The sequence below is a fragment of the Pistacia vera genome, unplaced genomic scaffold (assembly GCF_008641045.1).
Source record: "Pistacia vera cultivar Batoury unplaced genomic scaffold, PisVer_v2 Contig248, whole genome shotgun sequence".
Taxonomy (NCBI): domain Eukaryota; kingdom Viridiplantae; phylum Streptophyta; class Magnoliopsida; order Sapindales; family Anacardiaceae; genus Pistacia; species Pistacia vera.
In genome coordinates, this window is record NW_022196055.1 from 383,782 (window position 1) to 409,136 (window position 25,355).

The 25,355-nt window shown below is 37.2% G+C and overlaps 4 protein-coding genes across 6 annotated transcripts; 1 reads left to right on the plus strand and 3 right to left on the minus strand.

The window, feature by feature from the left end:
- The first annotated feature begins 162 nt into the window (after positions 1-162).
- On the plus strand, positions 163-2,421 carry LOC116132069. Of its 2 annotated transcripts, none has more exons than XM_031417749.1 (6): positions 163-307; positions 394-499; positions 913-1,270; positions 1,460-1,934; positions 2,022-2,077; positions 2,162-2,421. In XM_031417749.1, exons 1-6 carry the CDS (start codon positions 268-270, stop codon positions 2,201-2,203), a joined length of 1,077 nt encoding a protein of 358 aa, XP_031273609.1. In that variant the 5' UTR covers positions 163-267; the 3' UTR covers positions 2,204-2,421. The 2 variants fall into 2 exon arrangements, with proteins under 2 accessions (XP_031273609.1, XP_031273610.1); XM_031417750.1 differs by having other exon boundaries at positions 2,167-2,421.
- Positions 2,422-2,987: 566 nt separating this feature from the next.
- Positions 2,988-3,704, minus strand: LOC116132048 (homeobox-leucine zipper protein HOX27-like). The gene is made up of 3 exons (XM_031417723.1): positions 3,608-3,704; positions 3,189-3,514; positions 2,988-3,110 (listed from the first exon to the last, which is right to left on the minus strand). The coding sequence occupies exons 1-3, from the start codon at positions 3,702-3,704 to the stop codon at positions 3,000-3,002; spliced, it is 534 nt and encodes a 177-aa protein (XP_031273583.1). The 3' UTR covers positions 2,988-2,999.
- Positions 3,705-6,609: 2,905 nt separating this feature from the next.
- On the minus strand, positions 6,610-10,454 carry LOC116132074 (ubiquitin-conjugating enzyme E2 2). 2 transcript variants are annotated; one of them, XM_031417755.1, is made up of 6 exons: positions 9,857-10,454; positions 9,219-9,352; positions 9,056-9,081; positions 7,717-7,806; positions 7,538-7,626; positions 6,610-7,063 (listed from the first exon to the last, which is right to left on the minus strand). In XM_031417755.1, exons 2-6 carry the CDS (start codon positions 9,341-9,343, stop codon positions 6,935-6,937), a joined length of 459 nt encoding a protein of 152 aa, XP_031273615.1. In that variant the 5' UTR covers positions 9,344-9,352; positions 9,857-10,454; the 3' UTR covers positions 6,610-6,934. The 2 variants fall into 2 exon arrangements, with proteins under 2 accessions (XP_031273615.1, XP_031273614.1); XM_031417754.1 differs by having other exon boundaries at positions 9,219-9,359; positions 9,857-10,450.
- Positions 10,455-16,385: 5,931 nt separating this feature from the next.
- Positions 16,386-20,632, minus strand: LOC116132073 (ubiquitin-conjugating enzyme E2 2). Its single transcript, XM_031417753.1, has 6 exons — positions 20,458-20,632; positions 19,712-19,845; positions 19,550-19,575; positions 17,974-18,063; positions 17,776-17,864; positions 16,386-16,796 (listed from the first exon to the last, which is right to left on the minus strand). Exons 2-6 carry the CDS (start codon positions 19,834-19,836, stop codon positions 16,668-16,670), a joined length of 459 nt encoding a protein of 152 aa, XP_031273613.1. The 5' UTR covers positions 19,837-19,845; positions 20,458-20,632; the 3' UTR covers positions 16,386-16,667.
- Between the last annotated feature and the right edge of the window lie 4,723 nt (positions 20,633-25,355).

Genomic DNA, 25,355 nt, shown 5'->3' on the forward strand with positions numbered 1-25,355 from the left:
GAACCTAACTTAGAGGAACACAAATATGAAACGTGTCAACTAAATGAAGCGAGTAAAACAATTCAGTACGGGAAGGGAAGTGGTGAGAATATGTTTTGAGTTTGACAAAGATGAGGTGGTTCCTAAATTTTCCCGCCCAATGGACAAACGGCAAAAGAACAGCTTCTCTCTCCTTTTATAAATTCCAGTCTGTTATCAGTTCTGCCATAGTCATCAAAACGGTCACAAGTTTCACGAGAAATTCTGAAATTAAAGTATATTGAAATCATGGCCGAAACCTTGAGAGAAGAACTTACCGTTGTTAGTGGTAAGAATCTTTATATATTAGATATAATTTTCTAGGTATTTATTTTAATTTTCTTCATGAAATTTTATGTTATTGAAATGTTACAGTGAATACAACGAAGTCGAAGCTGAGGTATCCGCTCCGATCGGCGGCCAAATCGAAGGAGGAGAAGGCGCCAGTGGTTGAATCTTCGAATTCTTCTGTCACCAGGAGGTTTATTTCATTTACTTCCTAGTTTCTTTTGGTTTGTTTAGATGCAGATATTATTATGGAGACGAAATATATAGTTGAGTATTGTTTTATAACGAATTTAACAAAGTTGGCTTAGAAAAATAGTTGGGCAGCTTGTATGTGATTTTTACATGTTTTCAGAGAAATTATAGTGTTATTTTCTGGGAATTTAATTATCCTCTGAAATTCTTTGTCAATAGTAAACTTTGGTGATCAAAATTGTAAGAAGATTGACCATTCTTTTGCTTCAACTGAAATGATAACCGAGTTTTGAATAAATCTTAGATTCTTATATCTGATTTAAAACCTAAAATTTGGTATCGTAATACTCTTCGGCCAGAATTTTACTATTCATTGCTAACTTTGAATCTGTATTGAACTTAATGTTTTTTCAGGGGAAGAACTGCATCAACCATAAGTAAAAGTGTGAGTGTTCTTGATCTGTCTGGCAAAGAAAAGTCTGCTAAGCCACCTAGAAGGCTTTCTATTCCTGCCAAGTCGACAGTGGGTTCAGTTCCAAAATCAGTTGGCAACATCACTCCAATTTCCGAAACTAGAACTAAGAGATCGGTTAATACTCAGGGGAGAAGCGAAACACCTCTATCTGATGTTTCCAGAGCATCAAGCAGAAAGAAGTTTAGTCTTCTGTCATCAGCGTCATATTGGCTTAGACAGATTAAGCAATCTGAATCTGAGGCTAGGCACTCAATTTCACTTGGGTTTTTCAAACTTGCCTTGGAAGCTGGATGTGAGGTATGCCAATTTAGATGTATAATTTGTTGTCTAAATCATGAGGTTTAGTTGGATTATTGCCGATATCTTTCTTGCACACAATAGTTTCAATTAGTTGCTTTTGCATGTTGTTAGTAAATGAAAAGTTAGGCTAACAAAGTTTTATGTAAGAGATGATTTTCACCATTTGTTTTTCATCCCTTCTAATAGCCTCTTCAGCGAATGCGGGATGAACTCAAATCATATGCTCGTCGTCATAACCTTGGTGAACTTGAAGAACTTGTTAAAGAATTATTTGAGAGCTATAATATAACAGGAACTTCAGAGCAATTGCAAGTCTCTGAAACCTTTTCTCAGGTGCCCGAAGAGGGAAGTCGGTCATCTGATGATGAGGTTCTCAGCTCTTCTTCTACAATCGGAAATAGGAAACTAAAACCGAAGTCCTTGAATAATGATACTGCTCAAGTTTCCTCGGTCACTGTATCAGCCAAGAAGGAGGCTACCACAAAGAACTATCCTTCAACCAGGACCAGGGCATCTTTGAGTAGGAATTCTGCTAATACAAGATCAGTTCCAGAGACAGGAAATGGTAAGATACAGAAGAAGCCGCAGAAGCCAACTAAACCAGAGACCAATAAAGGGAAGGACAGTATTAAACAAGGAAAGAAATCTACTGGGGAAGAAGGCAAGTATACAATGTTATTTCCTGTACAGTATTTGTAATTACTTTGAGGGTGACCTAACATTTTGAAGATATAATTTTTATTTACAGGTCCGGTTAGTCCTTCACTTTCAGGGGACAAAGTTGAAGAGAACAAAGAAAACATGGTAAGTACTAAGCTTCCACGAGTTAACTTGTTATGTTTTGATATTTACTTGCTAGATTTTGATAATTTTCGTCACTGTGTCTAGTGCAGGATTCGACGCCAGTGGAAGATATCCGTGTCTGAGTGAGTGATATCGGCAGACATTTTAATCCAGAAACGCCGGATCATATCATTGCATACAATTTTAGAGTTTCTTCAGTGTTTGGTTGTCGGTGTTTTCTATTGTATAGGGAGTGTTAAAGGTTGTGGTGTGAAGTAATTGAAAATTTTATTTATTTGTGTTTGGATGATTAAACTGACATTGTGTCTAGTATTATGGAGTAAAATTGTTTTTGAATTTTTAGACTTTGTTTGTATTGTGATGGATAAATTTTGATTTTGATATCTGATTTTAATTTGAATTTGTTGAATAGGCTATTCTTAAGAACATATATCTCTGCCAGACTTACCATGCACTCAAAATAAAGTATCTTAAAACTTGAATGAAATGTAGCTGAGAAGGCAATCTAGCTTTTAGACAACAATAATGTTACAGGACTGTTCACCAAATTATGTGTCCCATGACTCACATCAGTCACGTTTCACATTCATAAATATTTTGTTAGTAAACAATCATTCATCAATTATGGACAGCCGTTCACTTACGATGAACTTCCGTTCATATAATATGGATGAGAGTCTACATTTAGAAGACCCCTATTCATTAGTAAATAAAAAAAACCATATATAATAAACGTTTGGCCAAACTTTAAATAATAAAATTTATGGCTGAAATTAATGGACGGACGTTCATCTTCGGTTAATGTTTCACAGCATCTCGTCAAATACTCACAATCCACCTCAGTTTGCTTCAATTTAGTCCCGAACAAACCAATCATTTTATTAAAATCAACCCATCCAGTTTTAAACCATTTCTATTGCCTTCACAGCTTAATCAAAATTATTAATGAATGCCTTGCTCTTCTATTCTGAAACCAAACTTCTACTTGGCGTGGACGAAGATTAAGTTGCTTTGCAAGGGCAAGCTTTTGTTTCTGCATCGTCATCCAACAAATTAAATATATATCATCAAAACCTCATAAAAGATTATGAATAGTTGAAACTTTACTTACAGGATTAAAAGTATTGTGTTCTTTAAAGCTTTCTTCGAGAAAAGCAGATTGCTCTTTAGAAAGCCTGAGTTTCTTTCTAGTGCAACCATTCTCATCTTCATCACTAAATCTTGAAGAACCTCTCTCACCCTCCGTTTCATTACCATTACCAAAATCTTTCTTATGCCCTCCACTGTACATACAAAAATCCATCTGGAACGAAGATGCCGCGCTGTTGTTAGGTGAAGAAGATAAAGCACCACCGTCTTCTGCTTCTTCAACTAAAGGGAATTTGTTCACATCAAATCCTCTTGCCATTTGCCCTGAAGAACCCGCCTCAGAGCTTCCTAAAAGAAAAAAGAGAAAAGAAAAATTCCCAAAAGTGATTAAAAATAAAACACAAGAAGATTGGATATAGAGTGTTAGGTTGGTAGTTTTACCGTTATCAGATGACCAAGGAAAGGCAAGAAGAGAAGGCGTATTACTTGAAAAGCTGATGCCTTTTCCCAAACTAATGGAGAAGCGTCCACTGTCCATACTTGAAATAATATACCGCAAAGTAGGGACGGCGTTCCGGCATTTCGGTATTTTATTTCAAGTATGGACGGATGTCCATTGTATGTGGACGCCCGTCTATTATTTAGGGACGATGGTCCATAACATATGAACGATCGTCCATTATTTTTGTTAATATGTTTTTTTCATTTATTGATGAATGGGTGTCTATATTATGTGGACTCCTGTCTATAGTAAATGGACTCTTGTCCATATGATATGGACGAGAGTCCATCGTAAGTAAACAACCGTCTATAGTTGATGAACGGTCGTTCACTCGAAAATATTTGGTAAATTTATATGTGGTTGGTTTGAGTCATGAGACACGTAATTCGGTAAAAGAATTCGGTGTATAGTCCCGGTGCCCGTAGCATTGTGTTTGGATGATTAAACTGACATTGTGTCTAGTATTATGGAGTAAAATTGTTTTTGAATTTTTTAAACTTTGTTTGTATTATGATGGATAAATTTTGATTTTGATATCTGATTTTAATTTGAATTTGTTGAATAGGCCATTCTTAAGAGCATATGTCTCCGCCAGACTTACCATGCACTCAAAATAAAGTATCTTAAAACTTGGATGAACTGTAGCTGAGAAGGCATTCTAGCTTTTAGACAATTGTAGTTTGGTATAAAAAGGTGTATCGACCTAAGCCAAGCCGAGTTTTGGTGAGCTCGAGCTCGGCTCAACATGAATAGGAAGAGCTCAAGCTTGAGATCAATAGAAAAAGGAAAATAATATAGGGTCTGTTTATTTTATTATTTTAGATATGATTTTAGGAATAATATTGGGTAGTTGAATAGGGGAGTATTACAAGGTAAAATTTAAAAATTTATAAAAAAAACCCCTAGGTTTGCTAATTTAACTAAATACTCCAATAAATAAAAAAATTTGTAAAATAACAAAAACACCCCCACCACCCACAGTGCCAGATTCCAGCCACCACCGCCAGAATCTGGCCGAAAAATTGCGTAACGATACATACCGGTCGGATCTAGCTGGTATGGCGTCGATATGGCCTTTTCCAACCAGATCCACCACGGATCTAGCCAAAAAAGGCTAGATCTACGGCCAGATGTGGCCGTCAATGGCCGCAAAAGTCCATCTTTAGCCGTTAGTGATGGCCAAAGATATGGCCGTCGTTTCGGTCAACAATGGCCAAGATTTGGTCGTCGTTGACGGCCAGACTTACTGTGGATCTGGCCAGAAAAGGCCAGATCGATGAATTACCAGCCAGTTCCGGTTGTGGTGTAGGCAGTTGTGATAGATTCCGGCTACCACCAACGGTGGTTGCCAGAATCTGGCAAGTATGGGTCGGTGGGGGTGTTTTTGTTAATTTTTAAACTTTTTTGGGGGTATTTATGAAATTAATAAACTTAAGGGGTCTAAAAGTAATACAAAAATATAGTAATATTTCTCAAATAATGTACCAAACAATATTTGGGAAATAGGATTGGGAATATAGGTAGAAATATGAAACCAAACGCACCCACAGTTACCGAAGAATGCGCACCGAATTCATGTACCGAATGACGTGGCGTCATCTTGACTGTCAATTAATTATGAATTTCTTTTTTCAAGAAAACAGGATGGTGCCACGTCATTCGGTGCATGAATTCAGTGCGTATTCTTGGGTAACTGTAGTATTGTTCATATAAAAAACAGGGTTTGAGCTTGAGCTCGAGCTCGATCTTGATAAAATACTTGTGCCTCTAGGATCTTTCTCTGGTGATAGGTCTTTATTGGAGGAAAATGGAGAAGAAAAAGGAAAGGTGAAGAAGGAAAAAGAAGAAGAGAGGAGGAGTATGTAAGTCGACTTGAAGCGGGAGAGAAAGTGAAGAAGAAGAAAAGAGAAGTGAATTGGAGGATGAAGTTAGGGTTTCTGGAATTTTTTTAATTTTATATGCAAAATAGTAAATTACATAAACCTCTCTCATACTTTCAAAACATGCATATCCTTTCGAGCTCAAGGAGGTTCGTGAGTAGCTCAAGCTGAGTACTGGGTGGCTTGGGCTCGACTAGAGTCGACCCAAACTGCTTGAGCTTTAGCTCGACTCGAACTGAGCCCAACCTAAACTTCTTGTGAGCGGCTCAGTTCGGTTAACAACCCTAGGTAAAATAATCTCACCCAATAGCCCAAACGATGTTACTAATTAGATCTAATCCATGAATTTGAAATATTTGAAACGCCATAATGTGAAAATTAAGTTATAATGAGCTCCTGATCTTCGTACTCAATCCAAAAGATCACTCAAATAATAAGTTATACTGAGTTCATCAACTTCATACTCAATCCAGAGATCACTTAGACATAAGATAGATTTCAATACGAGAAAAGTTATTTATAACAGTAACCCACTTAATGTGGGACTTAAAAAACACTAGAACAATGAAATATTAACATATATGAATTAAGGTTGTCTTATCATATGCCCTTAGGACACGTAATAATATCACAGACAAAATATTTGATTATTTTAATGCACTTTATCAACACACATTAAGACAACCCCATGAATGATGGTAAGCCAAGAAAGCATTTTTTGTTGGATTCTCAAAATTCTATGAAAATTTTGTTAAACGTCTAAGATCTTACATAAACATAATAATCAAAATCTTAATATCCTTATCACTTGTTACAAGTGAGAGATTGATTCATAAAACAGCAATTCAAAAATTTTGAATCAACAATGAGGAACAAGTAAATGTCGAAGACTTCTTAAGAAACCCAGGTTAAGTTATGCTTGTAACCAAATAGCAGGAACCAGGTAAGAGCAGACATTTGAATTCCAGAACTCGTAGGATGATCACGGACAATCCGAATACAAGAATTTAGCATACCACAGTAAGTTCATGTCTCTGAATACAAAATGCAACTATGCTCTGATGATGAATAGCTTGTTGAACATCTTATTAATCTCTCCTTCAAGATGTGGCAATTCCTCTAATTCGCAATAAATCAGACCACTTGTATATGAATGCATGACATTTCATGAAAACTAAACGCAAATTGAAGCATAAAATACTATTTTACACAAGCACAGATACACACCACACACAACAGTCATAGTATAATACCGATCAAATAGTTCTAACATTCATATTATGAAAAGATGACATGAGAGATTCAGGAGAAGTTCAACAGCTCCAGACATTAGGTAACGAATTGGCAATGTTCACTAAAACATGCCTTTGAAAATTTCACATGGGGCTAGTCTGCTGTCCAGCTCTGCTCCACTATTTCCCTTACTCTCCGGTTGTACTCGCGCTTGTTCTCACTAAACATCCGAGCAGCTTCTGAATTTGCAGGAGAGTTTGGATTGGGATCACAGAGCAATGACTACAAAAAAAAAAAAAAAAAAAATCCTTGATTGGAAAATCATCAAATAGATATAACTTGAATGGAAACATATTCAAATACTATATACATATCAAGAAGCTTGCGACTAGTAAAAATATCTTTGACACCTTAAGTTGCTATGTTCATTTCACTAGTCTATCATTAGAAATGTTGCGTCTTAAGAGGAATTTTTAGGTATATCCTTCTTGAATACTACTGTGTAATAACCTAGTAGTAAAGGCTTCATGGAGCAATTAATGCCTAACAAAAGAATATTAAAGATTAATATTCTCTTTGATAAAGCATAATATTTGGAAGGGTACTAATCCAATATCTTTCCCTAAAACGAAAGGCAAAAACCGTTATATAATGCACCATAAAAGTGACATATATAGCATATGTGACTGCTCGGCTACTTATATACAGTAAACAAAAAGCATTATCAAACACATTGCAACAAATTATTCAACAGACCTGGATAGACGTGAGTATAGCAGCTACATCATATATAGGACTCCATTGGTTTTGTAAAATATCCAAACATATACTTCCATCAGCATAAACTGATCAAATGAACAGCTCAGTTAGAATTATTAAAGAAAATCTTATGGGAAGTAAAGAGTAATAATAACATAAATTTCACAGTGACTTACTATTTGGATGAAACATTCGAGAAACAAATCGCACTGTTGGGGGCTTGTTTGGATAATCCTCTGTAAACTGAAGAGTCAGCTTGAATGTGCCTGAAGAACTCAAAAAAACAAATCCATTTTATGTAGATGTAAACATCATTATTAGTATGCTATGATCAATTAACATACAATTTCATATTGAAAATTGAACAACAAAATTAAACACAATTTTTTGAAGCCAAATAAAGCAATAATGTGTTTTTTTTTTTTCCTTTTTTTTCCTTTTTTTTCTTATCCTATTAAAAGTCAAACTGATTCCAAATAGCTCATAAAAAGACATCACTTGCTAAGCAAAATAAGCTGGTATGAGCAGACAATCAATATTATATTTCAATCTGACAGTAGATTTCTGGATTAGCATTTCTCAAGAATCAATAAACTCCAAGGGGGCACTACCCAAGCAGCAATAACAAGAACAGAGGCAATATCAATCCTACTATCCTTAAATTATACCTGCTCCCAGCTAATGCCTTGCTTCATCAATCCTAGACGTAGAAAATGACAAGCAAGATTAAAATTTTCTCTAGTTTGCAGTTTTCATTCTTCTGAGGTGTGGAATGTTCTCTAGTTGGGGATAAAATAAAAAAACACTTCATGTCACATAGTTTATGTAGTAGCATATCCACAATACACATACTACCATCTAGTCAAGGACAATGCTTAAAGTAGCTGACTGATCCCAAAAATATGTTTCAGAAACCTATAACATCGACGATAATATATTAATTCATGCCTTTTAACAATGAAGATCACAGATAAGATGAAACAGTCACCTGAAAATACCAATTTCATAAAGAATGAACAGAAAGTAGAGTTATGCTCTCCTTTCAGTAATCAGTATCAAAAACAGTAAAAAAAGAAAGCGCAAAAGTGCAAATTATGTGGAATGCTGAAAATTTCAAAGATTATGCAACTTTTATAAGAAAAAAGCAACTAAGTGAATAATGTAAAAAGTGATTATGAAACTCAATGAAGATTAAGTTGTCCCTCTGTGTTTTAATTACAGGTTTTGTCATATAACAATAATTCACTAAATAGTAAATACCACTATAGAGTAACAGAAATGGAGCTATCATTGAGATCCTGAAATCATCCGAAATGAAATACTGTAATGGAATAGCCTTAATTACAAGCACAACATAACTGTTTAAAAAAATTATCAAGAATATGATACAAAGTCACCCTGGAATTTTCAAATCTTTCAATCCTCATGAGCAGATGCAGACACTACAAAGTAAAATGGAATAAACTATTCAACACTTTCCCTTCCAGTAAAAGCTTCAGTAGCAGGATTACTCACCTCCGTCCCATGGAGTATCATCAGGGCTGCAAACCAAATCAGGCAAGAAACCAGAAACTGCTTATCCAACCATACTCAAATATAATGATAAATGAACTGAATTAAAATGAAAAACTTAGAAAACACAAAACGAGATTGGTTTCACATATTGTTCTACACTCACCCAAATATGACAGCATTCCAGAGCATAATATTGTTGTCTTGGGGTGCCCCACTGATGCCAGCGGGTGGATCCTGCTGCAACCTCTTAAAATCTCTCATTAGCCTCTTCCTCGCAGGAGTAGACATCAGCACCACCTACAAACTTCATTACAGTCAACAATTAAAACAAATCCAATTCATCTTTTCACACAATTTTTTTCAGATAACTCTTAAGAGCATATTCAATTCATACAGCTTACCCAGAATCATGAAACAAAGACCAAAATTAACCAGTTATACATTAAGAGATCATATCATATAGCTCAATTAAGCAAAGTTTCCACTCTATTTGCAAGAGAAAACAAAATCCTTAGCCTTCTGTCCATTTCACAGTCTATATTTAGGATTTCAGCCAGCGATCAAACAAAATATATATATATATGCTTAATCTTTCCATAGCGTTAAATGGTGGCAAGTAATTCCCAGTGCATACAATCGAGATTTTATGCATCTAAGCAGTCCACAAAATCCATATTTTTTTTTTTTTTAAATTAGCTTAACAAGCAAAAATTAGATCTTTCCATTGTCTAATCCGATCTAACCGAACAAGCTAAAAGTTAAGAAGCAAAAAAATAAAATGAAATACACAGAGAAACTAACCTGTACGTAGATGATGACAGAAGTTGGGATAGCTGAAAGAGGAAGCTAGGTAAATTGAAGCAGAGGGAGAGACTGTGAGTGGAGAGAAAATAAAGAAAGAGAGAATCTAGAGAAAATAAAGAAAGAGAGAATCTATGGAGAAAGAGAAAGAAGAAGAAGAAGAAGAAGAATGAAGCTAATATTTTGTGGTTGGTTTTTTGTGTTTTGAGAGGCCGCCCCCACTCTCTCTGTGTGTTTAATCACACACGTAATAATAATTTGACATGCCAAGATTATGATATGTTAGATATTAAATAAAAAAAATAATTAAATTTATTTTGATCTAAAATGTAAAATCTAATACAAGATAGATATTGGAAAAGGGAAGATGATAGGTGGGATACGAGAATCTTTTACTACTGCAACAAAACATGGGTTTGAAAAGGAATAGGAATAAGGTGGTGTGTCGTGATATGAGTAATGGAATAATTCATCTTTTTAGAAGAAGCAGAATATCCCAATCCCTGAACCTAAAAAAAATCTACAGTTGAGAGATGATAGCATTACTGGTGTTAATAGGAATAGGAGGAGATTGTCTTTGTCTTTTATTCCTTCCTGCTTACTTTATTGAAAGAAATACTGGTGCGAGTGGAAGGAAGTGCAAGCCAGTTAATAACAGCAAGCAATTTTATATGTTGAGCAATTGACCTTACGCGTTTTGAATTGAAGTCACTGTCAACATTCCCATTTGACAAATGCATAGTGGATTAAAATATGCATTTAGGGTTCAAATAATCAAAGTTTATCTCACCAGTCTCCACCCCCATTCAAAAGGGTTTCAACTTTGATAGTTGCAGACAAGTTCTATCGTTTTAACTGTGGCCCTTGAAAATTAAAACAAATGAAACTTTGATTGCCGCCATTGCGCGCCACATACCTCTACCTGGCCTTGTATCGATTCGATTCACTATGTCTCTTACATTTTGGATGCTTTAATGAGTAGACAGTTTCAAGAGAAGAGTTCGGGAAAATTCGGTCTTCGTGTATATTGAGTAATCAATTCTGAGTTTTACAGTATTTTATACCTATACAGTAACTAACCCAACAGAATTAACTCTGGTTAACATCTAACCAAAGTTTAACTCAACTGTAAACTAACTTCCAACTAACTCTACTGCAGAATTACATTAAACATTACAAACATTATATTTATATAACTATCATTAACACCCCCCCTTAAGTTGGAGAGTGAAAGAGGTCAAGAACACACAACTTGCATAGTAACTTTGAATGAAGAGGACTTGCAAGAGCTTTAGTTAAAAGATCAGCGGGTTGTTCTAAGGATGGAACATAAGTAGTTTTGATCAGGCCTAGCTTGAGTTGTTCCCTCACAATGTGGCAATCAATGTAGATGTGTTTGGTCATTTCATGAAAGATGGGATTGGATGTAATGTAGTTGGCAGCTTGGTTATCACAATAAAGGGGAACCTGAGGTAGACTAGTGAATCCAAGTTCAGTAAAAAGTTGTATGAGCCAAAGAATTTCACACACAGTAGAGGCCATGACCCTATACTTAGCTTCAAAGGAGGATTTGGAAATAGTAGCCTACCTTTTAGATTTCCATGAAATTAAGGACTTACTAAGGAAAATGTAATAACCTGTAACCAATTACCTTGTCAGGAGACAAGATGCCCAATCAGAGTCACAAAAGGCATATAAATCTATATGATTATGAGCTGGGAAAAATAGACACAAACCTAAACCAAGAGCTGCCTTGATATATTTAACTACCTTAAGAGAGTTGCATACATGTGTGATTGCTTGGGGCTATGCATGAACTGACTTAATAGATTGATAGAAAAACTCAAATTTGGTCTTGTCATGCATAAGTATAACAACTTACCTACTAACCTTTGATAGATGTTGGGATCATCAAGTAATGGATCATTGTCAGTAGGAAAAAAGTTCATCATAAGTAGTAGATGTTAACTTCAAAGTGGACTCCATTGGAATTGTAGAAGGTTTAAAGCCAGATAACCCAGATTCGGATATGAACTCAAGAGCATATTTTCTTTGACACAAATTGATCCCTTTACATGATCTAGCCACCTCAAAACCCCAAAAATACTTTAGCATCCCAAAATCCTTCAGCTTAAAATTAGACTGCAGAAGCTTCTTGGTATGATGGATCGTATCAATGCCAGCCTTTTGAGTGTATCCCTTAACGACAAGCCGAGCTTTATATCTTTCCAAAGAACCATCAGCTCTATACTTGAGCTTATCAACCCACTTACAACCAATTGGGGTCTTAACAAGGGGTAAAGGGACTAAAGACGAGGTTTTATTGAGCTTTAAAGCCTGTATTTCTTTTTGCATTGTAACCACCCAATTAGGATCTTGAGATGCTAAAGAAAAGGTGGAAGGTTCTACCAAATGCTTATTTGTTAAGTAAGCTTTGTAAGCAGGGGAAATATGATCATATGACACATAATTGGAAATAGGATATGATGTAAAACTGGTAGTAGATGAAGGTTTGATAGAGGGACACACGAAATTTGTGGTCCAAATAGGGGTCTTGTAGGTCTACTAGATCTTCTAATAGGTGTCAAATGCTGGTAAGGAATAGGGGAATAATGCTGGTCATTTAAAGAGGCAGTATGAGGTGCTGTAGGGTTTGAATTTTGTTGATGAATAGGGGAATTATTCTAGTCTATAGGTTTTGAATTCTGGACAACAGGTAAAGAATCATAAGAAATGGGTATAACAGAAGCAGTGGACTCAGTATCAAAGAAATCTGTATCAATGGGAAAAAGTGGCTATGTAGATTTGGACCAAGTGAAAGGAAACATTGTTTCATAAAAAATAACATCTCTTGCAACTATAACACTATGAGATGAAAGGTTATAGAGCAAGTATCCTTTTTGAGTCAAGGAATGACCCAAAAACACACAAGGATTAGATATAGGTGATAACTTGTCTTTAGAGGTGAGGATAGTAGCATAAGCCAAACAACCAAATACTTTCATTGATCCAATGAAGGAGGTTTACCAAAAAATTTCTCAAAAGGAGATAACCCTTTTAGAATAGAAGAAGGAAACCTATTAATAAGATACACCGTTGTTTGCACACAATATCCCTAAAATTGACTTGGCATGTTAGATTGAAGCTTTAAAGCTCTAGCTACTTCAAGAATATGTCTATGTTTCCTCTCAACAATCCCATTTTGTTGAGGGGAATAGGCACATGAACTCTGGTGTATAATCCCTTTGCTAGCAAATAGATCATGACATGCTTTATAGAAGAATTCAAGACCATTATCACTCCTAATACATTTGGGAGTGAAATGGTATTGGGTATGCACCATTTGAAGAAAATGTTTGATGGTACTAAACACATCAGTTTGTACTGCATTAAAAATAACCACGTTACTCTAGAATAATCATCCACTAGGGTAAGAAAATACCAAGCATTTCCATGTGTTGGTATCCTATATAGACCCCAAACATCAACATGTAATAGGTCAAATATGCAGCTGGAATTTGGGTGAGTGTGAGGAAAAGGAACCCTGGTTTGTTTGGCTAATGGGCAAATATGGCAGTCGGGAGGCCTAGACACATTTAATTGTCAATTCATATGATGCAAAATTGTTTAAGGAACATGCCCTAACCTTTGGTGCCATAATTCAATATTAGTAGAACAATTGGTAAACATAAAAGGACCAGGTGAATCAACACTTTTATTCAACTATAAATCGAAAGGTACATTATTGTTTGAAGAAGACACTGCTGAAAATTTGTTTAAAACACTACAAACAACCTTATTTGATATATCTACGTTTGACAATATAGAGTTTTGTGACATTGGATCAAGAAAATACAGGCATTGGTTATGCTTACTAATCCCCTTCAATTTGCGACTGTAAAGATCTTGAATTAGACAAAAATCAACGTTAAAATTGATAACATAGTTATTAGAAACTGTAAATTTCGAGACTGAAAGTAGGTTGTGTTTAAAGGTTGGTATATGTAAGACCTTTGAAAGATGTATACCATTATCCAAAATAACAGAACCTATATGTGCAATGTGAATTTTAGTTCCATCGAGTAATCCTACAAGTGATTTTGAGGAAGGCATTATGGTAATAGGGGATTATAATATGGAGTAATTACAAGCCTGTTTGGCTGAACTTATGAAACTTAGCTTATAAGCAGCTAGTGTTTATAAGCTAATTTGAGCTTAAAAGCATTTGAAATTTTAAGCAGTTACGTATTTGGTTAAAGTACTTATAAGTGATTGATAAATAGTTACGTGTTTGATGAAATGTGGCTTATAAGTACATTTTATTAATAAAATGACTAAAAAAATACTATATTATTTTATCAATTAATAAATTATACGATGGAATTTTAAAATTTAATAAAGATAATGTGGAAATATACTTAGTCAAACTAGCTTATAAGCAGAGTGTTTATAAGTTACAAAAAAAAAAAAGTATCTGCCCCCAAACTTTTTTTTTTCAGCTTAATTTTAGACCTTATAAGCTAGTTTGACCAAGTTATAAACTCAGACAAACACCATCTACATGTCATATGATCAGTAAACTCTGTATCTATAATCCAAGCATTACTATTTAAACAGGAAAATAGAGCATTATGAGTACTATTGAAAGTAACTGCCAGATTTGCAACCAAGGAATCCAAAGGATTAACATTCTCCTTTCCTAGCAACTGCAAAATGTGGTTATACTGCTCCGATGTCAAAACAGGACCAACTAATGTATTGACAGGTTTTGCATCTACACCTTCCATAGCCGAGTTCTATGCTTGCACCTAATTAGCAAAAAATTTAGCTTTTGAACCATTTTTTCCTTTCGTAAATTGATAATCGACTGAATAGCCATTCAATTTTTAATAATTTTCACGTTTATGCCCACCAAGGTGATAGTACTCGCACTCAATATAGGGTTTCTTTCCTTTATACCTCTGCCCTTGATTCCAATTCTTACCATTATTTTGAGCATAAAGTGCTATAGTAACCTCCGAATTAGTGTTCAATCCAACGAAAACCCTCTGGCTTTCATCTTGGTTAACTACGGAGTAAGCTTGCTTAACACTTGGCAAGTGATTCATCAATAAAATCTGACTTCTAACCACTGAGTATGAATCATTCAAACCCATTAGAAATTGTAGCAATTTCTGTTGGTTGAGATGTTCAAGATATGGCTTAGCCAAAGTGCTATCTGGAGTGGGTAGACTTACTAAAGAATCCAACTCGTCCCATAACAACTTGAGTTTGTTGAAATAGATTGCTATAGTGTTAGTTCCTTGTGTAAGATTCACAATTTCTTTGTGAATTCCATAAACTCTAGTCCCATTGACTTTATGATACTGCTCTTTCAAGTCCTGCCAAACTTGGGCGGCATTGGACGAATAGACAATCCCGTTAAAGATCCAAGCTAGATCTAGAGAGTTGCATCTTTCCCACTGTGGTACCAAATTAGGATGCACAGAAGACTTCGTATAAACTCCATTAACAAACCCTAGCTTGTTCTTGGCACATAAAGAAACAATCATCACTCTGCTCCAAATTCCATAGTTGGCCGTTCCGACGAGTTGTTCATATACAAGAACAGATCCAAGCGTATCTGGGGGTGAACATAGAGAGGTGATTCAAGTCCATCATAGCCACAACTAATTCCTCTACCATAGTTGACTATACTTAATCTTGTTGGGATTCGAGCTGAAATTGAAGGAATTACTGAAATTTGAGCTCCTTCGAGCTAGATTAGAAGAAGATTAAGAGTTTAATTGATCGAATTTTGATCAAATTGCTGAAAAAAATCCTGCTCAAGAGTAAAATAGACAGTTTCAAGAGAAGAGTTTGGGAAAATTCTGTCTTCGTGTATATTGAGTAATCAATTCTATGTTGTACAGTGTTTTATACTTACACAGTGACTAACCCAACAGAATTAACTCTGGTTAACATCTAACCAAAGTTTGACTCAACAGTAAACAAACTTCCAAGTTCCAACTAACTATACTGCAGAATTCCATTAAACATTACATTTATATAACTATCATTAACAATACCACTTTATCTGCCAATGACTTCTCAACCACCTGTAGTTGAGCAGATAAATATTTGTGACAGCGCAAAGAATCATTTGGGGTTTTAAGAGGGGCAGCTCTAATCAACTACTAATTAACATACATATAGTCAATCATCTAACCGAAATATTAATATGCCAAGTTGGAAGCTGCACGTTATCCATGACTGGAGCTTGATTCTGAAAAAACAAATTCGAACATTTTTGTTAAGAACAGAGTAAGAAAAAAACCCTCCTTTAAGAATTAAGATCTGGCTGGACCTTTACAGCAGGAGCCCAAGAATAGCAGACGATGTGAATTTCAGATTGACTGTGGAAAACAGGAATGCTACAACGCAGCCAAAAAGCTAACATCCTACCATCCGGAGTTCATGCTTGAAAGCGGATAATATGCAATCACGCACAAAATCGAATTAGCTTGTTGAGAGTCATACTACTCTCCCATAGAAGAAATGTCAAAGACAACTTGTTTATCAAACGATGGCAGTTCATAGAAATTCATTGCAAATTGATTCATAAAATTCTATTTTACAAAAGATCAAAGACACAACACACTGAAAAGTCATACTATAATATGGATCAAATAGCTCTCCCATCATATATGAAAGGTTGACATGAGAAATACAGGATAAATTCAACAACTCCTGATATTGGATAATGAAATGGCAATGTCAATAAAACATGCCCCAAAACCTTCAGACTTGAATTACTCCACCCAAGGAAGAGCTAGTCTGCTGTCCAGCTCTGCTCCACTATTTCCCTTACTCTTCGGTTGTACTCACGCTTGTTCTCACTAAACATCCGAGCAGCTTCAGAATTTGCAGGGGAATTCGGATTGGGATCGCAGAGCAATGACTGCATTCAGAAATAGACAGACAGTCATCAAATAAATTCTCTTGCTCAATGAGGATATCTTGAATGAAATACACTCAAAAGCTAGATATCTGCTAACAGCTTGGTGAATGTAGCTGCGTTTATATCAGTTCACTGCAAAAATGGAAGTGACTTCATCATACTAAATATCTATCTTCTGCTTAAATAGATTTTTGCATTATGCAGGAATTTGATCATGAAACCTGATGTTTGTCCTACTTCCATCTTTCTATGCACCACAAGTTCACTAAAAAATACTACTAGAGAGAGATTAAAAACTAATGTAGTGTGGAGATCCAAAACTTTGTATCACTAAAAGTCTTGTACTGTCAAGCAGTTTCAATAATCACCTATCCACTGACAAATGATTAAACTTAATGTACAAGTACAAATATTATTCAGATCATTTCCATAGTCTATCCAGATGGATTGGGCATTAAAGAAAATGGCATAACTATTGCCAAAATGTATATAAAGTAATATGTAACAAAATGGAGATGTACGTATAAACTACAACCAACAAGTAACGATCAACCACAATTAGTAGCAAAATAATACATAATGAAGTAGACTGAAACTTGAAAATAATCCTTTGAGACCCTAAGTTCCTCTGTTCTCATTTACTACACTATTAGTGGAAATGTCGCAAGGCCAAGATACAAAAGAAAAAAGGAGAAAAAGGACTTTCTATTGGGTACATCCTCCCAAGTCAGTGTACCAGAGTAAGTGATAAGTTAGGATCCTGTAGTGTACAAATAACGAGGCACAAAGAAGCAGATCAAAGCTTAATATTCTCTTTGATAAGTAGATGAGAGATTAATATTTGGACAGTACAGCTACATTCTCTCTTTAACACCAAAGAGCAAAAACTGTAACCTATATAGCATATGTGCCTGCTCTACTAGTAAATATACAAACAAAAAGCAATATTAAACACATAGCAAAAAGATATTCCACAAACCTGGATAGATGTGAGTATAGCAGCTACGTCATATATAGGGCTCCATTGATTTTGTAAAATATCCAAACAAATACTTCCATCAGCATAAACTGACCAGAGTGAACAGGATTGTTAGAAATGATAATGTAATAATCTAATGGGGTTTAAACAGTAACAGTAAGAACTTTACACATTAAGACAATTAGCATGTTGACTTACTATTTGGATGAAACATTCGAGAAACAAATCGAACCGTTGGGGGTTTGTTTGGATAATCCTCTGTAAACTGAAGAGTCAACTTGAATGTACCTGAAAAACTCAAAAAAAAAAAAAAAAAAAATATTTTGAATGTAGATGTAAACAACATTGAGCTAGGATAAATAAAGAAACATTTTCAGATTGAGGATTTTACTGGATTTTTTTTCCAAAGACTTACTCAATTTTTTTCCAACGACCAAATATATATAAAGATCATTTTCTATTCAATGACATAATAATTCCAAATAGGTCATGAACAGGACATCCCTGCCCTATGACAAATAACCTGTTATGAGCAGACAATCAATAATATATTTTCAACCTGGCCTCAAATTTCTGGATTAGCTTTTCAAGCTTTGTCAATAATACTGAAAGGGGGCACAACCCGAGCACTGATTGCAGGAAAATGCCATATAATTCTATCCCTCCCTAAAATGAAAACTGCTGCCACTGTCCTAGCTAATGCCTTGCTTCATCAAATTCTAATTATAGGCAATGACTAGCAAGATTGAATCTTATCTACTTTGCAGTCCTTTCGTTCTTAACAGACCTAAGTTGACTCCACTTTAATTCAGCCATTAGCTTAAGCCTAGTGTAACAAAGGGTTTCATTTTAGAAGCTTAACAGGGCAGTTGTTGAACAGCTAATGTAAGTATTCCTTTTTCCAAATACAGAGTGACCTTTAAATGGCAAAGTTGAGGTAAATTCTAGCATCCAACATGCATAAGATTGTATGCATGTATGAGTTCAAAACTACAATTCTACTTTTAGTCTCAACTGCAAATTATTGGTAGCACTACATGTGTTGCCTATGGATTAGTTTGATTGGAATTTTTACAGAAAATATAAAATAACTCTATGCCACATAATTTTTTATGTAGCTGATGCACCAACAAGCATACTACCATCCAGTCACAGACAATGCTTTAAGAAGCTAATTTATCCTGAAAAAATATATTTGAGAGAACTATAACATTTGAACTACAACATTATTTCATGCCATTTAACAATGAAGAAAGCAACCAAGATAATACTAATTTTATAAGAGTGAACAGGAGGCAGAGTATCCTTTCATTTTCAGTCTGAAAAACAGTAAAATACACAAGTGCAGAAGTGCAACTGGTATATTATGCATGATGCTGAAAATTTCAATTAATATGAAGTTTGCAGAATAAAAAGAAACCAAATTAATATGGTAAAGATGATTACAAAAGTCAATGAAAAATTAATTTGTTCCATTGTGCGCTAATTATAGCTTTTTTCATGCCAATAATCAATACTAAATAACATCATACATGAACAGAAATGCAGTCACTCATTGAGATCCTCAAATCAAAGCAACTGAAATACTATCATGGGATAGACTTAATAGTATAAGCACAAGAGAGTCATCTAAAATCAAGAATAGAACATAAAGTCTCCCTGACATTTCAAATCTTTCAATCTCCATAAGCATATGCAGAAATTGCAAAGTACAGTGGAATAACCATTTAACACATTGCCTTCCAGTAAAAGCTTCAGTAGCAGGATTACTCACCTCCATCCCAAGGAGTATCATCAGGACTGCAATCCAAATCAGACAAGAAACCAGAAACTGCTTACCCAACCATATTCAAATATACTGATAAATGGAAGGAAATAAAATAAATAACATTAGCAAACACAAAAGAGACTGGTACACATTTTGTTATGCTCTTACCCGAATATCACAGCATTCCAGAGCATAATATTGTTGTCTTGGGGTGCTCCACTGATGCCTGCAGGTGGGTCTTGTTGCAACCTCTTAAAATCCCTCATTAGCCTCTTCCTCGCAGGAGTCGACATTGGCACCACCTGTATTAATGTCAACATTGAAAAAAAAAACCCAATTTATCTTTTCACACATTTTTTTTCAGTTAAGTGACTCCCAAGAACAAATTAAATTGATTAATATCTCCCAAAATCATGATACAAAAACCGAAATTTCATCTTTCAAACTACTTTACCAAATAAGTAACTGTAAGAACAAATCCAATTCATACATCTCTCCAAAAATCATTAAACTAAAACAAAATATGACCAGTTATGTCTTTAAATATCATATCATCCATCTCAATTAAAGAAAAATAAATTCTTAGCTTTCTTTCGATTTCTCAATCAACTTTCCGGATTCCAGCCACTAATGATAACCAAAAGGAAACTTTCATTTCAATTTAACATATTGTTAATCTTACATAAACAATTAACAGGTGCAAGTAATTCCAATAGCAAACTAAAACAATCAATTCCCATGCATCAAAAAGACATAAATTAGGTCTTTTACTGGCTTAAATAACAAAATTTAGATCTTTAGTTCCTCTAATCCGATCTAACCGAAAATAAAATAAGCTTAAATAAAATAAAGAAAAAAGAAAACTGCATAAAATTAAAAAAAGAAACCAAAATGAAATGAATAAAGTGTCTAACCTATATGTGGATGAAAAGAGAAGGTGGAAAACCTCAGAGCAGAAGCTAGGGTTTCAAGTTCTAGCTCCTAATTGATGGAATTTATATAACACGAAAAAAAAGGATGGAGGAAAATGGTGAGTACAAGTGGAGAGGAAAAAAGGAAGAGTGAATCTAAGGAGAAAAAGAGAAAGAAGAAGAAGATTGGAATTATTTTAGTTTTATGTATTTGTTGGGACGTGTTTGGCTTCTTGTGTGTTGTGTTGAAGCCGTCCCCACTCTTCCTCTTGTTTTTTCAATATTTGCACAAATAATCCCTGAGGACCTTTTAATTAAATTTCAACCCATTTAATTTAATTAACCATAAAATATAATAATTTTTACAAAATTATATCCAAAATTTAAAAAAAAAAAAATACACATAAATCTAACCATTATCATATTTAATATATATATTTAAATAATTTTATTTTTTAATTAGTTAAACATTATATTTGTTTTATCTTATATCAGTTAATTTATGAAACTGTTGATGCGTGCTTTTGACACCAACTAATTGACACGTGCGTAACGTTGATTGGTTAAGAGACACACGTGATTATGGATAAAATGTAGAGTAAATGCAACAATGAAAGCTTTTTAAAGTGGTTCGGATGCTAAGGTAGCAAATCTTACGTCCACTGATAGTTGTATTATAATCGTGGGTCAGGTCGCAACAGCGGACTGACTTACAAATGATTAGGGAAAAGTAAATACAAAGATACAAGAGAGAGAGAAAGCTAGTTCAGAATGTAAAAAGGCCGAATCCCCTCAATGAAGGGGTTTTTCCTTTTTATAGTGAGATGAGTGCAGATAATCATCATTAAATCCATGGATTGGTGTGAATGTCAAGACTAAATCTGGCTTTACGTCACATTGCCCACCTTCCAAGCTGATTTCACGCGATTTGGAGCAGGGAATGGACACGTGGGAGCTCCACGGCATCTTGCAGGCCTGACGGGAGCAGGTCACCCCCCATCACGTGATTTCCCACGTCAGCGCTTGATTTCCCAAGCATAATAGAAGTCCCCTGGTTTTTAAGGTTTAAGGATCAAACCTTGGAAACTAAGTCATGCCGCGATTGGAGGCCCTGACCATTCCGACCTGAATGAAAGAAGCTCGGGATAGGACCTTTTGCGAACATGACCTCGCGCAAACCTCGTCCGAACGACCTGATAACCATCGCCCCAGCGTCCTAACTTCATCGGGCGTTCCTTACTGTGCCATAGAGATGGAGATTTAATGAGGTCATTTCTGCGCTGACAAGCGCTCTGCGCGTGTCAGGCGTCTGTCAGGCGCATTAAATGCGTTGTGTGCTGACGCGTTACTGCTTTGGCAGAGCATTAATTGCATGACACGCCCGAAACGACAACCCTCATTACAGCAATAAATGCGACGAGAGGCGCATTTAATGCTGAGAGAGAGAAACGTCGTTTTGATTCCAAGGGGCGGTAAACGCTGATTCGTAGTCCATATAAAAACCCAAATTTTCCAGATGAGGCCACCAGAATCCCATTTGCCTCGAGCGAAAACTCCTATGCAAAATAGAAGCCTTTTTTCTGATTGACATCTCTCCGAACCTGAAGCAAGAACGTCCACGGTCACGTCCCCCAAAAGGTAAGGGTTTTTTGTTCCCTTTTTTTTTTTTTTTTTTTTTTTGGGTACAATGGCGTTGCGTCATCTGATGTTTCATCAGAGGCGTGACGATGGAGTCGGGTTCCTGCCATGAATGGCGGCTTGAATTACTGTTAGGTTTTAGGGAATTTGCTCCAAGCCGCCGTACGAGGCGACGTAAGATGGCTAAAATGACCTTCTATCTGTCGGTGTTGCAGACTGCGGAATGGAACCCTCAGCGTCCAGATCCGAAGAAGGAGCCGGTTCGTCTTCGCGGGATGTTCCCGTGGACGAATCCCTTGAGGTCTTCTCGGTTCTCACCCGAGAAGAATTCGAGAGGATAAAGAGACAGTTCGGCGTCCACGCGGAGGTGTTCCTTGACGCCACCCGGTCATCGCGGTATCCTTCCGATGGCCTGGCTGCGATCTCCGAAGAGATCTTCAAGGGTGGGGGGATGATTCCTCTCCACCCTTTTATTAGGTCGGTCCTGGATCACTTCGGGATCGCACCAATGCAATTAACGCCAAAAGCGTATGTCATCGCTATTGCGATGTACATCGCATGCCGTGAGAGCGGCTTGGGCGAGCTAACAGCGGTGGAGCTCGACTGTTCGTATTACCTCAAAAGGAGTAAGGACAAAGACTTATATTACTTGTCTCGGCGATCTACCATCGCCGAAGGGATACATAGCTATCCCAGCAACGCGGGGGCCTACGAGACGAAGTTCTTCTTCTTTTGCTACAACGGCTACTGCCTCTTTCAGAAACCAAGTAGGTCTCTCTTCGCTAGATTCATTAACTGTGCGCTCGTTTTTTCTAACGATCTGCATTCTTTTGCAGTTAATAAGACGACCAGCCTAGACCTGCTCACCGACCCGGATAGGATCGTGTCTTTTGGGGTTCTCCCTGAAGAAAGCCGGGATGCGAGTAAGCTCGTGACGACCGCGAACTTGCGGAAGTACGGTTTTTTTAGAGACCAGGCATCTTTAGAGTCCCCAGAATGTAAGTTGCACACTAATTCCTTTATGGTCGTGGAATAATTTTTGTTTAGTTACTAACGCACCTGCATGCAGCGACCATGCCTCCGAAAGAGTCCGAGCAGCCCCGGCGAGCACCATTTAACTTCCCTCGATCGAGGAAAGAAAGGGCAGCCGAAGCTGCTCACCCCACAGCGGTACAACCGGTGCGAACTGTCATGCCTACCCAGTCCCGTCATGAGCAAGAAACGACCAGGACAGAATAGAACAGGTCGCTCAGCCGCCATCTGCTCGCCTTAGGCGGAAGGCTCTGGCCCAGCGGTTGAAGAAAAGGAAGCAGATTTAGGTCGACGAGTCAGAGACCGAATCTGAGGAAGAACCACTAAGGTCGCGGCGGGACGTCAGAAGGAGGTCGGGCAAGGAACCCACGGACGAGATGGTTGCTGCCGACAAGGCGAAGGACACACCAGTGCTGGATTCGTTGGAGAACTTGCCCGAATACCTGCAGCCGATAGTCTACTCTCTGCTTGAGTGTGGGCTATCGGAGTCATATGATGAGTTCGTCGATACGGGCGATGACCTGATGACCACGTCGTTCCAGCATCTAAGCAAGGTAAACGAACTGTTCTTAAAGTGTTTGTCCGCCATTTTCATTCTAACTCACTTCTTGCTCGCAAGCTTTGCTTGCCATGAGGATGTCCATGGAGAAAGCTCGACTGGGGGCCGCGAAGGGGGCAAATGATCTGAAAGAGGAGATCGCGAAGCTCAAACAGAGCCTGGAGACCGTCGAAGTGGAAAGAACGCAATCGTTTGAGGCAGCGAACAGATACTTGAACCAAAAGGAGGCCGCTATGCGGACAGTTGACTTCCAAAAGACGGAGCTTGAACGGCATGCGTAGGAAGTAAAAGAGCTTCAGAGGACAACCGCTAGGCTCTCCAAGGAGGTTGGAGAGAAGGACCAGGAGCTCCAAACGACCTTAATATGGGCTCAGCGAGCAGAACAAGAAAGGGAGGCCTCCAAAAAGGAAAGGCTAGCTCTCGAGGCCGAACTCCAGGAGAGTCGGGGAAAAATTGCTTCCCTGGCTGAAGAAATACGGATCTAGTCAGAGGAGATCGAGGATAAGGCCGCCGACTGGGCAATCGGGTCCATTTATACCCTGCGACCAAAGAACCCAGATCTGGATATTCCGACCTCCCAAAGGGGTGGCAAAAGACCTTGCAGATCTTGGCGAGGGAAGATGATCAAGCAGCAGCAGCCACCCGAGGATCCGACCAGCCAGAGGGTTCGGGTCTTGCTTCGAAGGATCCCCCTACCGACTAGGCATAGTGCGATGAGACTGACTCCATAGGAATTAATAGGGTCTTAACAATTTTTGTTGTACATAAATGAGATACGCTTTGCTTTCAATCGTTGTTCGCTTAATCATACATGAGTGCAGTTTACAGTTCAGTTTGTTTACATAGGCAATATTACATGTGAATTGTTACAAGCAAACAGGATAATATCCTACAATAAAAAGGAAACTAACAAAATCAAAACCTAATTTACAATGAGCACTGAGTTCATGATTACTAATAGTATGGCCGGAGGTGCTCGGCATTCCAAGCTCGGGGTACTTTGGAATCGTTCAGCCTTTTGAGATGGTAAGTCCCCGGTCTGATCACCTTGTCGACCTGGTAGGAACCTTCCCAGTTCGGTCCTAATACCCTTGCGCTTGGCTCTTTGGTTCCGAGGAGAACTTCTTTTAGCATAAGGTCACCGACCTGGAAGTCTCTTCGCTTGACCATTGAATTGAAGAATCTCTTCGCACGCTGCTGGTATGCTGCTATCCTTAGCGAAGCTTTGCTGCGATACTCCTCAACAAGATCCAGGCTCGCTCTCATAAGTGCTTCGTTTTCAACCTCATCGTACAAGTCTCTCTGAAGAGAACCAGTTCCTACCTCTACAGGAATCATTGCTTCGTAGCCATAGGCTAGCGAAAAAGGCGTTTTTGAGGTGGAGGTTCTCAGAGTTGTCCTGTACGCCCATAAGACTTCGGGGAGATCGTCGGCCCAATTTCCTTTGGCTGCCCCAAGTTTGGGCTTTAGAGTGTGTTTGATGGTCTTGTTGACAGCTTCAACTTGGCCATTTGCTTGCGGTCTGGCGACTGAGGCAAATTTTTTATGGATGCCCAGCTCGTCACAGAACTGCTTGAACTCCTCGTTATCGAATTGCTTTCCGTTATCCGAGATGAAAGTGTGGGGAATTCCGTAGCAGCATACTATATTCTTGAAAATGAAGTCTTTTAGC

Coding starts and splice junctions, on each gene's coding strand:
- LOC116132069 (XM_031417749.1), top strand. CDS start 268: ATGGCCGAAACCTTGAGAGAAGAACTTACCGTTGTTAGTG. Junction 308..393: donor AGAACTTACCGTTGTTAGTG/GTAAGAATCTTT, acceptor GAAATGTTACAG/TGAATACAACGAAGTCGAAG. Junction 1,271..1,459: donor CCTTGGAAGCTGGATGTGAG/GTATGCCAATTT, acceptor CCCTTCTAATAG/CCTCTTCAGCGAATGCGGGA.
- LOC116132048 (XM_031417723.1), bottom strand. CDS start 3,704: ATGGACAGTGGACGCTTCTCCATTAGTTTGGGAAAAGGCATCAGCTTT. Junction 3,515..3,607: donor TCCTTGGTCATCTGATAACG/GTAAAACTACCA, acceptor TTTTTCTTTTAG/GAAGCTCTGAGGCGGGTTCT. Junction 3,111..3,188: donor AACACAATACTTTTAATCCT/GTAAGTAAAGTT, acceptor ATGACGATGCAG/AAACAAAAGCTTGCCCTTGC.
- LOC116132074 (XM_031417755.1), bottom strand. CDS start 9,343: ATGTCTACTCCTGCGAGGAAGAGGCTAATGAGAGATTTTAAGAGGTTG. Junction 9,082..9,218: donor TGGAATGCTGTCATATTTGG/GTGAGTGTAGAA, acceptor TTTGGTTTGCAG/CCCTGATGATACTCCATGGG. Junction 7,627..7,716: donor TCGAATGTTTCATCCAAATA/GTAAGTCACTGT, acceptor TCATTTGATCAG/TTTATGCTGATGGAAGTATA.
- LOC116132073 (XM_031417753.1), bottom strand. CDS start 19,836: ATGTCGACTCCTGCGAGGAAGAGGCTAATGAGGGATTTTAAGAGGTTG. Junction 19,576..19,711: donor TGGAATGCTGTGATATTCGG/GTAAGAGCATAA, acceptor TTTGGATTGCAG/TCCTGATGATACTCCTTGGG. Junction 18,064..19,549: donor TGATACTCCTTGGGATGGAG/GTGAGTAATCCT, acceptor TGAGTTTTTCAG/GTACATTCAAGTTGACTCTT.